Source organism: Muscardinus avellanarius, assembly GCF_963383645.1.
Source record: "Muscardinus avellanarius genome assembly, chromosome: 6".
Lineage (NCBI taxonomy): Eukaryota > Metazoa > Chordata > Mammalia > Rodentia > Gliridae > Muscardinus > Muscardinus avellanarius.
This window is the reverse complement of record NC_137791.1, coordinates 139,954,939-139,970,954: the sequence shown is the minus strand read 5'-3', so window position 1 is coordinate 139,970,954 and position 16,016 is coordinate 139,954,939. Positions and strand designations below refer to the sequence as shown.

Here is a 16,016-nt window from a genome sequence, read left to right as displayed (position 1 = left end):
CGTCAGAAGCAGCGGCCAATGAGACCCAGTGTTAGCGACGAGCTAGCTACCTTAGCTCATCCAAGCGACCTTTCTGTGAGGCCTTTCTGAAACACAACAAGCTCTCTGTTAGAATTGGTTAAAATTCACCTCTTTATTTAAGCCCAGGACTGTTTGAGTGATCCAGTTTCCTGAGCTTGCTGTTCGTCCAAATCGTTTCTAGAGTTACTATACAAGGGTTTATGAGTAAATATTACCTGTCTACCTCAAAACACACGTACTGCTGAAGCATTCTGTAAAACACATTATCACAGTGCAGTTTAAGTGTAACATTAGAATTTAGGTATTTTCCTGTGTGGTGAAACTAAAGAAGGATTAAACAGTTATGAGCCTCCAAATTCAAATAAAGTTAATTCACACTTCAGATCAAACTCAGTAGTAATATTGCAGTGTAGTCTCGTCATATACATTGTAACTTTGCAGCTACCTTTGGAGTCACTTGACTTGCCATGGTGCTAAGTCGACAGAGATCAGATGGATGGCCAGGTGACGGCCAGCGTGGCCTGGCCAGTGCCGCCTGCCGCCCTGCCCTGCTTCTGTCACCGCGGAACCTGAGAACCTCAGCAGCAAAAGTACCTATTTTTCTAGGATCCCATCCTGCAACCGCCTGCACTGCAGGCGGTGTCCGGCGCCCTCTGCCCGTGGTCTGACTTGTAGCCTTACCCACTTCAGAGACTGGAGCAGAGTGAGTCTGTCAGGGGCAGCTTCCGCCCGTTCCACATCAGAGGCCGAGCTCTGTCTTTCCAGCAGAGCACCGGGGTCAGTCAGCGATTGGTCCCGCCGAGCTTCTTGGCAGACGGAGTTACTGTGAAGCCGTTTCACAGCTGCTGGTGCTGGTCCAGCAGACCCTGTCGGGAACCTCACTGCGTTGCCCTGCGGCTGCCAGCGCATGGTCTCGCCAGATACCGTTTTCACGAAAATAGAAAACTCAGATAGAATATATAATATTGAATTTAAAATTTGGGGGGTTAAAAAAGAAAACTTAACTTTATAAAATTATTTATTCTATTTTAAGCCTTCTGTCATATTTTCCCATCCACTTGTTTGGTTTCGGTGGCCAGCTTTATTTACAGGCATATAAGATGAAATTGTGAGATGTTTTGCAAGCTTCTTTTACTTTGAGTAGCCTTTAATTCTTATGTGTTTATAGGGATGAAGAGCATTCTTAATGCTTTTGTGCAATAGGTTTCAACATGAGTTTATTAGACATTTGTTTAAATTGTGATATAGCATCCGTTCTGCTAAATTGAAAGGGAAAATAGGTGGAATTTCAAAATATGTGCATTCAGCTATTTGGCTTTACTTTTTCATTATCGTTATCATTATGAGATACTATTATTGGGAGAGTGTGTGTGTGTGTGTGCGTGTGCGTGCGCATGCATGTGCATGTGTGCACACGAGTACCGGCCAGCAGTATTTAAAAGCAAGTGGCCAGGCAGGCAACGGGCATGGCCTAGCAGCCATCACAGGCTGCCGGGTCCAGTGCCGAGGCCGTGTGCTCCTAGCTGCGCTGCCTTGGGGTCGGGCTCACAGGGTCTCAGCCCACAGCCCGCCAGCTCCCCTCACAGGCCACTGCCCCAAGCCTGCTGTGGTCTTGGGAACCTTTGAGATTGGTTCGGTTCTGTTTCTGAAGACTCACAGGATGGCTTCACAGTGATTTGAGGTGTGCCATTGAACTGAATGTCCTAGAAGTGAGCCAGCTGATGTCTACATTGTATGTGAATATTTAATGTGCTCCCAGAACATTAAAAATAAATTTAGTGCAGATAGCTAAATCACAACAAATTCAACTTCTCCGTTTCCTCAGGAAATCACTTAAGCTCTGCCACATCACATGACCTTAACACAAAACAAATGTATTCTCTGCCTTGATATTTAAATACACTAAGGAAATAACCTGGGCTAAGTAGATTAGGAAATCACCTTTTAAATTATACCATAATCTTTATACATGTTGGGCCCTTGCCTGATAAGGAAGGGCCGTGCCGGCAGGCCGCCGCTCCATGGCCCTGCGGGTGCATGGCCTCCCTTGAGAGGGCGCACGTGGAAAGGGCTGGGGAGCGCCCCAAGATATGCGTAGCTAGCGTTGGGCATCTGTCCCCGTAACTCAGTTGGGTATCAGAGGTACATTTCTCCCAGATGAGAGTCACCTGGGGCTGGGGCAGCAGCTCAGCCGTGAGCACCACCTCGATGTGTGACGAGCAGGTGCAGGTGGTCATGGTGTGTGGAATGATAATGCAGACACATATTTTTGACTGTTTGTTTGAAAGTTTACATTTTTTATGCTTTTGTGTTTGTGTGTAATTTTTGTACCATCGGTGGCTAGTTTTTGTCAAATCTTCTTTGGAATATTGCTTAATGTTTTGATTTCATGACAGTGAAGCTTGTACTCAGTGTTTTGCCAATTGATATTATATGCTTGTAATAAAAGCAGAAGAAAAGCTTAACTGCAAATCTAGGCTGGACATTTATTATGTAAGGTGTTCATGGCACACATTCTGCCCTCTCTTCCCATGGTTTCTGCATCTCTACATTCACCCAACTGGATTTAAAATATTCAGGAAAAAATTGCATCTGGAGCTGAAAATGTACAGACTAAACAACAGTATAGCAAGTGCTGTAATCAGTGTCTCCGCTATGGTGGCAGGACACCTTTGTTTGGCTGGCTCCAAGGCAGAGGCATCATGGCAGAAGGCTGGGGCAGAGAAAAGGCTGAGGGCATTTGGGGTGTGTGGGTGCGTGTATTCTGAGGCTACACCGCCAGGGACTTGCCACCTCCACCCATGCCCCACTGCCTTCATTACCACCAAGTCCATTCAGATTGTAAAGTCATCAATAGATTTAAAAAGCCATGAGATTAGCCCCGATTCAGTTGTTTCTCCTCTGAACATTGCTACCTTGCCAGCATATGAACTTTTCCAGGAGACATTCTATATCCAGCTCTTTACACGGGATTCACGTTATATCAGGTAGCACAAGTATGTATGGGAGGGCAGGCCAGGTCATAAGCTCTACGCCATACTACATACGGCCCTGAGCATCTGTGGGTCTGGGTTTCTGCTGGGCCACTGGAACCATCGCACAGGGGTCCCGCTGAGTGTAACAAGACGCCGTCAGTTGCTCCAGAGCCCCAGGCCTGCCTCGTCTTGTCTTGCCTGCCACAGGCACACACAGTTCTCCCCGGCTTACCGCCACCTTGCTTTGCTCCGTGCAGCGTTCAAATTCCCCCCTGTGTACAGAGCTTCGTTTAAGCCTCTCAGCACTGAGTACAGAGTTTGGCAGAAATTCTGAAGCTCATCTGGATCCGTCTGTTTGCAGCGTGTCTTTGGTCTGGAGCTGGCTCTGCCAGTGAAGATACTACCAGAAAGGAGTGTGCCGGTTCTCCTTAGTAGGCTGGCCAGAAAAGAAGCATTCTATCTCCCCGTATCAAACAGTTGGTCCCCCAAAAGGGGGGAACCTGGCCTGCACTTGAGATTTAGGAGTTAAGTCATAAACAACCATTTTGAAAACCTGAGAAAATTAAGTTGGAAGGAAAAGGGAAGTAGATCACCAGAGTCACATTCTCACAGCCTTAAGGTCGGTAAGCCTGAAAAGTAAGTCTCGTCTAGGAGACTGGCTTAAAGTTCGTTTTTCTTATTTTGGCAAGTCACTCACTACATCTTGCAGATGTCAAGGTCCTGGTTGGACGGCCTGCCAGCGCTGCTGTACCCTGAGTGCTGTAATTAATGGAGGGCCTGGCAGGATGCATCCTGGAAGTGGCCTGTGCCACCCATGATGTGTGCCAGGGGAGGTCAGTGGGCACTCGAGGGCCAAGCGCCAGGCTCTTCTGTGGGCCAGGATTGCTGTGTGCAGCTCTGGTGCAGTGAAGGTGTCTGTGCCCACAGAAAGGCAGCTGGGGAGCTGTGTTCCCACACCCCAGGCCACTCCTTCCAAGGTGCCAGGCCTGGTAGCCATCTGCTGTGATGTGGGCAGATCCAAGGCCCTCTGCTATTCTGTGTGCAAGCCCCACCTAACCTGGGGGTGGTCCTTTGAAGACAGTAATTTCCCTAAAAAACAGTAGGTGGATGGCAAAGAAAGGGGTGTCCCATGGCTGCCACCCACATTCACAGGCATTTCTCCTCCAGAGCCCCCACGGTGTCTGCTAAGCCACAAGGATGAGGGCTCTGTCTGATTTTTTATTCTCGAGGATAAACTTTCAGATGCACCAGGTTCCTCTGTAGGGTAGCCAAGGGCCAGGGCTGGTGGCGTGGGGTGGCCTTTTGAGGCTGCTGCTCCAGAGTGACTCAAGTTCCCCCATACTAAAAATATAAAATTGCTTTGCTGTCTTATATCAAGATGCAGCTGGACTTGCAGGAATAAGTCTCCCCGTGACTCTCAAGCTCCTCCACCGTTTATCCTCAGTGTGGGTAATGAGGTGCCCTGGGAGCCCAGAGGCCTGGGCCTCGGTCTGAACTCTCAGAGGTCAGAGTTCACAGTCTCAAGGATGTACTCTCTGCCAGCCAGTTTAACTATTTATTTATTTTTTGGCACACTTAAAAAGTTAGACTGAAAACCAAACGTGGTGGTCCACACTTGGGAGGTTGAGACAGAAGGACTACGGTTTGCAAACAACCTCAGCAACTAAGTGAGACCCTGTTTCAAAATAAAGAATAAAAAATAGGGCTTGGGGTGTAGCTCAGAGGGAGAATGCCCATTGGTTTGATCCCCAGTAGTGCAAAAAAAAAAAAAAAAAAGATAAAAAGTTAGACTGAAGCTGGGCATGGTAGCACACTTGTAATTGGGAAGCTGAGACAGGAGGATCCAGGTTCATGGCCAGCCTCAGCTACTTAGTGAGGCCTTCTGCAACTTAGAACCTGTTTCAAAAGAAAGAAAAAAAAATAGGGCTGAGGGTGTAGCTCAGAGGTAGAATGCCCCTGGGTTCAATTACCAGTACCACAAAAAAAAACAAAAAGTTAAACTGTTACATTTATGCTTTTAAAAATGTGCTGTGTACCATGAAAACAGCATTGCTTCCTTAACACTTTCAGAGTTTCTTGAAAGATGAAAGGGTCTAATCTTTATAAAAATGAGGCCTTGGCCAGGCATGGTGGTGCACACTTGTAATCCCCGCGCTTGGGAGGCAAAGACAGGAGATTGCACAGGTTCGAAGCCAGCCTCAGCTATTTGGTGAGGCTCTCAGCAACTTAGACCCTGTTTCCAAATAAAGTATAAAATAGGTCTGGGAGTATAGCCCGGAGGTAAAAAGCCCCTGGGTTCCACCCCCAGTACCACACACACAAAAAAAAGGCCATGAAACCAAGCAGAGAGCTCTGCCAAGAGAAGGCTCTTGAAGAAGAGGGTTGAGGGAAGTGGGGTGCTCCAAGGCAGTGGGGTCGCCAGGGGCAGGGTGCTCCCGGATGGGGTCTCAAGGTGGGATCCTCCTGGATGGTGGGGTCATGGGAGGCAGGGGTGCTTCTGGACCATGGGGTGTGGGCAGTGTAGGGTTCCTGGACAGTGGGATCTCTGGAAGGGGGTGCTCCAGGATGGTGGAGCCAGAGGGACAGGTTGATACAGGACGCCGTGGTCATAGGAGGCAGGGTGCTTCTGGACAGCTCAGCACTGTAACTGGGGATGGGGGTTCCCCAGCCATGCTGGACTGGACAGAGCTAATTCTTCCTCTGGTAGCATCCTTGCCTCAGATCCCCCAGCCCACACCAGCTACTGCAGAGCCAGTGGGGCATGTGGCCATTGACAGGGCCAGAGGGACCCTGGGCGGTGGGGAAGGAATCTCTGGTGGACGCCTTTCTCCAGGTGTGGCTCACTAACTGACATCCTGGGATGGCACCAGCAAGGATTCTGATTAATTGCTCTTAGAATCCACAACCACGCAGCAGACCAGGCTGCTGGGACTGCAGGGATAGGTGCCGTTGGCTGGTGCTGCGGTTTGGAGCTTCCACATCCACTGAAGACTGCACGGGGAAGGCTGGGTCCTCAGAGCGGGGCTGTTGGGAGGGGCCCAGTGGGATGCCTGAGGCCACTGTGGCTGCCCTCCAGAGACAGTGCCCCTCTGCTTGCTTCTAGTGTTTCTCCTCCCGCCCCAGCCCAGGTGGAGACTCTCCTGGCTGGTGAACTCCATTTACTGTGTCTGCTCATCCCATTAGAACTGGGGGTGCGTCTGTCTGCTCTTTGCCTCAAGCCACCAAGCCACCAACTCTATTCCCAGGCCCCTGCCATAGGTGGGGAAGGGAGGAGAGCCACAGAGGCCCAGGAAATACCAGTGGACATGTGTGGACAGACTGAGTTCTGGCCCACAGTCCCTGAGACCTTTTTTTTTTTTTTCTTTTTTTCAGTACTGGGAATGGAACCCAGGGAATTCTACCTCTGAGCTGCACCCCCAGTCTTTTTTTTTTTTATTCTTTATTTTGAAACAGGGTCTCACTGAGTTGCAAAGGGCCTCACCAAGTAGTAGCTGAGGCTGTCCACCAACTGCAATCCTCCTGTTTCAGCCTCCCTAATGCTGGGATTACAAGCGTGCACCACCACGCCCAGCACCCAAGGCTCCTTTGAGAGCACCAGGTCCATGGTTGCAGGCCAGAGTCCTGCTGGGAGGCACTGCACCAAAGGTCTGTTTCACAGCAAAGCATCAGTCAGTACCTGCCTGGCCTGAAGCCGGGCTGACGCGCTTCTGGCTTCCCCTGAGCCACGCGCAGCAGGCTCAGGCTTCCCTTCAGGCCCCTTCCTGGCAGCCAGGGCAGCAGGCCGGCCCCCACTCCTGTCAACCCCAGGGTTTCTCCGTGACAAGCCTTGCCCTCTCTCTGGGGAGTCCTTTGCCCTGTGAAGCATAAATCTCTGCGGACTCACTGGAGAGTGCAAGAAATAGTCTATATTTTGTAGAAAAACTGCTGTCCATCTCTGCAGAGAAGGAAATCATCGCAAGAGCCCTGGTCTCGGGGCTGGCGCAGGAAAGTTCTCCAGCACAGTCCAGCCTGGATAGCACTGGGGACCTCTCAGCACTCTGGCCCAGTCCACTGGCATGGTCTTTCCTGAGTGCCACACCCTAATGGCCTACCCGCCAATGTCCCCTCCTGGGCCTGCCCCACCCAGCCACCCACCTGCAGGCCCCAGCTCCTGAGGTCCACCCTTGCCCAGGGCTCTGTCAGGGAAAAGCTCGGGACCCACAGCAGCAGGGGCCTGGTTTGTTCTCAGCCTGAGCTGGCCCCAGACAGCACGTGGGGCTAAAAGGGAAGCCTGGGCTCTGGGCTCTGAGCCCACCTGAGGGTGGAAGGTGATTCCTGGAATCTAGACCCTCCCCTGCCATGTCCCACTGTGGTCCCCTTGATGCCCCCTGGCCTGATGGGCCCACCTCCGGGTGTGTGGGGACAAGGGGGAAGGGACAGCCGTGGTCCCAGGGCCCTGGCTGGTCGGGTGGAGTCAGGGCACAGTCCCTGTCCTTACTCCTTGGCTAAGGGAGCCCTCGCTCCAGAGCCGCCTCGCAGAGACCTCTGCTCTGCACAGAAGCTCCTGGCTGGCTTCCTCAACAGCCGGAGGAAAGGCTGTTCTACTCCCACATCCTGCAGCCCACCATGGCAGGCTGACTCCCAGGAAGCGAGAGATGCAGGTGCTCAAGGGTCTCTCTCAGAGCCACTGCTGCTGACCACCATCTTCCCATGCTGTCCCAGGTCTAGAGGGCCGGTTGGGCTCCTCTAATTCAGGTTAGAAAACGGAGAAAACTTCCTCCGCCCTCTTAGGACAGGGCATCCACCCGGGGAGGGCCAGTTGAGCTCGTGTTTTGCGCGTGGCACAAGGCCACTGAGGCCAAGCAGGCAGAAGGGCCTTAGGGATCAGGGGAGAGCACCACAAAGCCCGGAGGTGGGGGCTGGATGGGAGGGGCGGGATCAGGCGGTGAGGAGGGGGCCCCAGAAGAAGGCAAGTCCTGGGAGGAGGGCGGGGCCCCGTGGGACAGGAGAGACCCAGCGGCGAGAGGCGGGGTCTGAGGAGAGGGGTGGTCCCGGGAAGTGTCGAGGCCAGAGAAGAGGGAGGGTCACTGGGGAGATGGGCCCAGTAATAATCTGGGGCGAGAGGCAAGGGGCGGGGCCAGGGGAGATGGGCCCAGTAATAATCTGGGACGAGAGGCGAGGGCGGGGCCAGAGGCTACGGGAGAGCGGGCCAGCGAGCTGGGTAGAACGCCTCCAGGATGAAAACCCACGGGCCGCAGATCCCTCTCCAGCAATGGCATCTCTCTGGCTGCGATTGGTCAGCTTTCACAGGAGACCTCAGACCCAATCCTGGAGGCCCGCCCGGGTACGCGGTGATTGGTGGGGCGGGATGGGCTGCCTGCAGGCTAGGACCCGCCGCTGTTCTTGGGGTGCGACTCCAAGTATTGAGTCCCGGCGGGGGCGGGTTTGAAGGGAGTGGGGCCGGGGCCCTCGTGCCAGCACCCAGATTGTGTGGCCCTGGGCCAGGGTCCTGCCTGAGGCCCCTACCGTCCTCTGGCCACGCAAGTGATGCCGCGGAAACCTGGCCCCATCATCCCTCCCGACTCCACCTCCACCCTGTTCTCCTTGCCTTTTAGACCCAACTGGGAACCTGCTGACAGGGAATGGAGCCCTTTCTAAATTGTGCGGACAAGTGGCCCAAACCCAGGGCTCCCTGTCCCCGCTGGCTGTGCGTTGGACCGCAGGATCTGTCCAGATGCGGATTAGCAGAGGTAGACAAAACGGTCCTTAGTTGCAGAAGCTTTTAGAATCGGTCACGAAACTCTGATGATTGGCTCGGCGTCTTGAGACTGAAAGCGGCTCTAGCTCACCAGATAGCCCGGAGGAGGGTAGGACAAGCGGAGCCCTGAGGTCACTTAGCCCTGCTGGGCCCTGAGGAGGAGCTGACCTGGGCCAGGAGCTGGGGGCGGCTCCCAGAGGGCGGAGGTCATCTCTAGTGCAAACACTTTAAGAGTGTGCGATACCTTTCAGAATCCAGTCAGCGGAAGGGGAGAGACTGAAGCCGGCAGTGCTCCTCCTCAGGCAGCTCTGCCCCCGCCAGTGCAGCGGCCCTCTGCCCCCCGCCAGTGCAGCAGCCCTCTGCCCCCCGCCAGTGCAGCGGCCCTCTGCCCGAATGTCCCCGCTGGGGGTCCCCGTGGTTCCTCTTGCCTTTCCTGCGGGTCTCTGCGTGTCACTTTCTCAGACCACTTATGAAGTGGCATGCCTGGCTGGGTGTTGTGGCCATGGACCATTAATTCCAAATACTTGAGACGGAGCAAGAGGATCAAACAATCAAGGCCCACCTCAGCAACTTGGCAAGATCCTATCTCAACAAACTTTTTTTAATCTTTTTTTTTGTGTGTGTGGGTCTGGGGATGGAACCCAGGGACATTTGACCTCTGAGCCCCCTGCCCTATTTTTTATTCTTTATTTTGAAACAGGGTCTCACTGAGTTGCAGAGGGCCTCACTAAGTAGCTGAGGCTGTCCGCGAACCACGATCCTCAGGTCTCAGCCTCCCGAATGCTGGGATGACAAGTGTGTGCCACCATGCCCGGCTCTCAACAATCTTTTAAAAGGTCTGGGGCATCTAGCTCAGCATGTGTGAGACCCTGGCCCGCTCTCCAGGAGAGAGGAGAGCAGGAGAGAGGAGAGCGGGTGAACACGGTCCTGGCCCGCAGCACTTCCCCTTTCTCTGTTCACTCCTTTCGAAGCAGAAGTCGTCCTTTATCTGTCCATGTTGACCATGCCTCCCCATGCTGCAACAAAATCAGCTAGGAGGGAAAGGGCCTTCCCCAGCTCAGAACATGGCAGGGCTCCTTGTGCTTCTCTGGCAGCCTCAGCCCCGTCCCCTGAGGGATGGGGTCAGGCTGGGCCAGGCTCTGAGCCAGCATCCCCTCAAGGTCCCAGGTCCCCCGGCAGGCCCAGGTCCTGCTCGGCCCTGGAGTCGGGGTGAGCAGCCACACAGGGGTAGTGTGTAGCAGTCAGAGCTGCAGCATGTATTTCAGGCTCCCCAGCTGAGGTGCAGGGCCAGGAGACCTGGCAGGCCGCCTCCCAGTGCCACAGACCCTCTAGAGGTGGAGGGAGGGCACAGGAGTCGCTCCTGCGTGCGCGTGGAGGAGGGTCCTGCCCTCTGAGCCCTGCCTGCACCCAGGAGGACTGGGCGGGGTGGGGACACATGTAGTCTTTCTGCCTGCGAGAGTGGGCAGGCGTAACTGGAAGGTCCCTCATGGGGAAGGTCACAGGACACCCACATGTGCTGCTTCCCTGGAGAGGGGCCCTGAGGAGAGCGTGAAGCAGGCCTTTCTGGGGTGTGAGTGGACACAGCATCTCAGGGTGGGACTGAACATCAGGGCAGAAGTGACATGGGCAGACCCCCAGAGGTGAGGCAAATGGCTGTTCTCTGGGCTGGGGTCCAGGTGCCTGTGCCAAACCAGAGAGGGGCAGGTCCCAGGGAGTTGGCAGCCATCCCCTAGAGGGCGGCCCCACGGCCCAGCGTTAGAAAGGGTGGGGGGTTCAGGACATCGGGCTGGGCGGTAGTCCCTCGGGGGCCCAGGCTGGGGCACTCATGTAGCCTGGGGTCTGGGAGAGCTGTGGGGAGGAGTCTCTGACCAGGACCACAGGGAGGCAACAAGGGGAAGCTGGCTTGAGCCCTGGGCCTGCAGGGCAGGGCGGTCTCCTGGGTGGGGAAAATTCTGGCAGGGGTCCCCTCTGAAGAGGGGCCAGGGGTCAGGGCATGGAGCTGGGTCAGGACTCTGGGGACACCTTGGAGTTTCCCCAGCCAGAGAGGAGATGCTGTCTCCCTTAAAGTGGTAGGGCACGCCCAGGCAGAGTGGGAATTGTGGAAGGAACTGCCACACGCTGTGAAATCACTGTTTACTGGCTGTGATTCCATCCGGAGAGAACACAGAGCGCCCGGCATGCAGGAGGGGCTCAGGGACAAACAGACAGGGAACACCACGGTCTAAGGTAAGCTGGCGCCGGGCACCCGTGCGCTGGGAACAGGATGCAGAGTTAACAGGAGAATGCCCAATCTGCTCAACACGTGAAAACAGGCATTCTAAAAGACAAGGCCCTGGGAGGCGCAGAGGGCAGCGCAGGGCAAGCGGCGCGGCCAGGCATGCTCTGGCCTCTAGGACAGAGGGGCGTTGTAGTTAGTATTGCAGTCTAATTGTTATGGCTTCTCTAAAGAGCTATGTAAGGTCATGAAGGCCCCAAGCCACGCCCCTGGCTCACAGCGAGTGGACACAAAGCAGTTTCGAAGTGGACAGAAAGGGCACGGGTGGGGGAGACGAGGCGACAGCCTTTCCGTTGGGATAAAACTCATCAGATACAGAGACCTCATTTACCTGAGATTCAACAGATTGTGATGCAAATTAAACAAGGGGCTGGGGCTGGGCCTGCCGGTCTCCTCAGCTGCAGGACCCCTGGGGCTGCACTGCACGTGGGGGCCAGGATCGTCTCGGGCCCTCCAGCTTTCGAGGGCGGGGTGCCTGGGGAACTGGACAGCCGCCCTCCTTAAAGAGGACAGCAGGCCCCAGGGAGGGGCAGGCCGGGGGGCGGCGTGGCGGTGTGCGGAGGGACGCGAGGCGTCTGAGAAGCCCCACAAACCTATTGCTGTGTTCCCGCGGCTTAGGCGATCCCGGTCATGGCACTCCTAAGAAGCCAACACTTGCGGAGCAGGTGAGACAGAGGAGGATGGATAAGAACGGAGGACCGCAGGTGGCGGAACGGCGCGGGAGCGAGCCGACTGCGAGGCAGGCGCGGCCCCAGGTCGGCAACCCCGCTGGGCGCTGGGGAGGACCCAGGCCGTCCAGCCCGCACGGCCGCCCCTATGGCTGTGCTCCTGAGTGTGGGCGCTGAACCCGGGGTGGTCGAGGGGCTGCCCTTGGGGCCCGGCCCCGGGCTGTCTGGGTGCGCAGCAAACAGGAGGATGTAGGAGGGGTGTCGACCACCGTGGGCAGAGGAGCACGGGCTGCAGGGTCTGAGGCCGTGCCCCTGCCCGTGGGGCAGCCATGGCAGTGCGGGGGCGGGTGGATGGACCTAGGACTATGGCTTATATTGGCGCTGAGGGCTGCATCTGCTCCTGACGTCCCTCCGGGCCTCCGCGGGTCTGTACAGGGGCGGGGCGGGGGCTCCGGCTCGGGCACCGTCCTTGCCGGGCACTACTTCTTGAACATGTCCTGCAGCGGCCCAGGTAGGTACTTGATGACCGTGTCCAGGATGCTCTCGTCCTCCTCCTCCGGCTCGTCCCCGCAGCCCGGCGGGATGGCCTTCTTGGGCCGGGTCAGGCTGCCTTCTGCGTTTGCCTCCATGGCCGCCTGCGCCTCCGCCTCACGCTCCTCCTTCTTCTTGATGCCGTACTGCGTGGAAAGAGGGGTCAGGCCGGCCGCACCCACCTCACTGGGGCCCGCAGTGCCCAGGGAGGCGGACCCTTCCTGCACTCAGTACGGCAAGGGACGCAGCAGGCTGCTGGTGGCTGAGAAAGTCCCCGGCCTTCCCCGACTCGGTCTCAGCAGGGCTCCTGGGGGTGGGGAGACCCTACAGGGAGTAGGAGCAGCTAAGAGGCCGCATGGTGTGCGAGCCTGTAATCCTAGTCCTTGGGAGGCTGGGGCTGGAGGATCTGAGGTTTGTGGCCAGCCTCAGCAGCTTAGCAAGGCCCTCCCTCCTCAATTTAGCAAGACCCTGTTACAAAGTAAAAAATATATATATAGGGCTGGGTGTGTAGCTGGGTGGTAGAATTACGTGTGTGTGTGTGTGTGTGTGTGTGTGTGTGTGTGTGTGTGTTTTGCTGGGGATTAAACCCAGGAACATTCTTCCTCTGACATACACCTCCCAGCACTTTTTTTACTATTATTTTTTATTTGGAAATGGTATCACTAAATTGCGAAGGGCCCAGGTTGCTGCAGCTGGCTACAACCTGCAATCCTCCTGCCTCAGCCTCCCAAGTGCTAGTATTGCAGGTGTGTGCCACCACACCTGACTTGGCTTTGAACTTTTCTCCATCCTTTTTTTTTTGCCTCCTGGATAGCTGGGATCATAGGTGTGCACCATCAAGCCCCACTGGAATGAGGGTCTTTGTAGATATAATTAAGGTGAGGGTGGAGAAGAGAGAGGGTCCTTGTAAGAGACAGCGAGAACGTGCGGCCTCGGGAGGCGTGCAAAGAGGAGGAAGGCTGGCGAGGTCTGCCACTGGCCGGTGAGGCCAGGGCCCTCAGGCACCAGGGTCTGGATGAGGTGGAAGGAGCCTCCAGGCTGGGCCTGGCCTGGCCTCCAAAGCTGTAGGAAGTGTCCTGCTGTAGGTACTTGGCTATAGGACTTGACTGGGCTGCCTGGGTGCTGCATTGCTCTCCATGTGCCCATCCCTGGCGTTACCAGCCCCTCTGGAGCCCAGACAAAGGCAAGGTCCCCACCGGTGAGCCTGCCAAGCAGAGGCCAGACCACTTAGCCAGCCCTCAGGCTGGTGGGCGCAGGCTGCGCTGAGCTGGCCTCTGCCGTCAAGATGTCCATCCACTGGGCCCCTCAGGATGTGTCTGGAGCAGGGGCTCCCTTGGCCAGGTCTAGGTCTCCCGTTAAGGGAGCCCCTGAGAAGTGAGGCTGGCTGTGTTCTCTCTGGGGCTGCAGGAGGCTCTGGACTTGGGGGAGGCAAGGGCCACCAGCAGAGGTCGGGGGCAGCATGCCTGGCCCCCTGCCCTGCCTCAGCAACCCTTCTACAGAGCTGGCAGTGCAGGTCTTGGTGACATCATTCCCAACATCCTGCGAGCACAGGACCGTCAGGAGAAGGGGTGGGACCCACAGCCCCCACCAATAGAAGAAGTCCTGTCCTGAGCCACCTCCTGGGACAGTCCTCGGCACAGGTAGCGGCCTGGGGCAGGGGGGAGGGAAGAATGGGTGGCTGAGTGTCCTGTGGGGCCGTGTGTGGGCTGGGAAGAGATGCCACCAGAAACTAGGTCAGGCAGAGTGAGCGTCCCTCCAGCCATGGTGCAGACAGGACGCAGGCTTGACCAGGCCAAGGCCTCTAGGCTCTGGGAGGCCCAGCTGCCCTGGGGTGCAACTAAGGCAGAGGTACTAAGAAGCATCACGTGCTCGGGATGGTGTGACAGCACCCACCTCCCAGTGGGTGACCCCAAGTGTGGCCTGAGGTGTCAGTCTGTCCCCTGAGGACCAAGGTGTCTTTGAGGCTTTGGCTGTGCTGGGCTCAACCTCAAGGTCATGTCTACTCACCAGGCTCATGCAGAATGGCTGATTCTGAGCTTCTGGGCTCTAGAAACGGATGCCAGCCACACCCAGGCCAAGGTCCATTGTGCCAGGAAACCGCTCCCCAGCAGCAGACCCAAGGACATGACCACAGGAGGAACCAGCCAGCCCAGGACCATTGGGAGGCACACCTGGGTGGCCAGCCACTGGGCCTGTGTGGCCACCTGGGGCCCGATGCGCGGGAGGCCTGAGAACACTGTTAAGAAGGTCTGGGGTGCTCACCCATGCTGAGGACCAGTGATGGCCTTCTGAATACCTGTCAGCCCCGTAGGAGCGCAAGCCTCCAGCAGCACTGGGAACGTGAGGAGGTGGGCACACAGACACGCCAGCCCTGGACCTGAGCCTCATCTCATTCCCAAATGGAAGGTTCTGGCTCAGCCGCCCACAGTGGGTGTCTGGAAGCACATGCAAATCAGGTGGTGCATATGCAAATCTGGCAGCTCACACACAAACAGGTGGTAGGTATGCAAATTGGGTGGTGGTTATGCAAATTTGGCGGTAGCTATGCAAATCTGGTGGTGCGTATGCAAGTCAAGCAGAGGTGGACCAGTTGGCTCTCCTGGCCTAGACTTGCCCAGATGGCTTTGGGATGGGTATGGGGGTGGTTCTCTAGAAACTGCCCCCACATCTTGAGAGTCCCGAATGGCATGCCTACCTCTTCCTCAGATGAGGTTCTCTGGGCACTCATGAGGATGCAGGAGCTGGGCCCCACCCCTGCAGAGAAGCCCCCTAAGATACCTGGGGGTTGTGCACGGCCCAGGGGAGGCTGGGCCAGTGAGCAGCTGGGTCTGGCCAGCAAAGATATCTGCGAGCCCCACCACCTCCCGTGCTCACCACTGGGCCAGACCAGACAAGACTGCAGGCTAGGCCAGGAGGACAAGGTCCCTCCGTGGCTTGGAGCATCCTAGGCCCAACCTTGGGCCCCTGCACACTGGACCAGCAGGCCCTATGTCAGGTTTTAGCTCCTGTACTATGAATTTCCTTCCCCATATCCAACCTGGTACAAGGTTGTTGAGTTTGCTAGGAAATGAATTTCTTCATTTTCTAGGAAACAGAACACAGTTCAGAAGGTGCCCATTGCAGGGCCTGTCCTCTAGTCCTGAACTTCTGAACAGCTGAGCGTTGAGGGCTCTGGCAGAGGCAAGGCGTCTGGGGCGGGGGCTGCTGCAGGGACCCATTCAGAAAGCAGAGGTCCTGAGTCCTGTACCTGCCCTGCCTGGACAGGGTCAAGCACAGAGGCTGCCTGGAGCTTCCCCACACTTGGCACCCCAGCACCCCCACGGGCTCTCCCCAGCACCCTCTGCTGCTGCCTCAGTGCCCACCCTATGACGTCCGCCCTCAGCTTGGGGACGCGGTGGCTGCCAGCTCCTTTATCTCTGTTCTCGTCTCTGACCCTGTCTCTATCTCTCCCACCCTTCTCTCCCTGGATTTCTGCCTGTCTCTGGCCCTTCTCCTCCTGCTGCTCCCCTTCCTGGGACGAGATGCCTTCTAGGGCACAGCCAGGTGGGATCTCTGCCTCAGTGCTGCCCCCAAGTGACTCGAAGCCCCTCTGGACTCTGGCTGCTGGGGGCTCAACAGCAGCCTCCCGGGAGATGCAGCAGGGGCCGTGCTGGAGGTAGGGGTCAGGGCACTCTGCACCTGCCATGTGCAAGGGTGGGCTTTGCTGGGATGGAGGGAGGTGGCCACTGAACAGGCCCTTTGTGGGGCCTGGTTATGCCCTGTCCATGTGGCCTGCAGCCCCACCCATGTCTCCCTCTGTCCACTCAGCA

The 16,016-nt window shown here is 56.4% G+C and overlaps 1 protein-coding gene across 1 annotated transcript in view; it reads right to left on the bottom strand.

Annotated features, from left to right (window-relative positions):
- Positions 1-12,155: 12,155 nt before the first annotated feature.
- CPLX1 (complexin 1) overlaps positions 12,156-16,016 on the bottom strand; it is a gene marked incomplete at both ends in the record, with an annotated part of 30,517 nt that continues 26,656 nt past the window's right edge. Inside the window, one exon of the mRNA XM_080697488.1 lies at positions 12,156-12,353. Within this exon, the coding sequence (XP_080553614.1) occupies positions 12,156-12,353 (198 nt within the window). The remainder of the gene's footprint in view (positions 12,354-16,016) is intronic.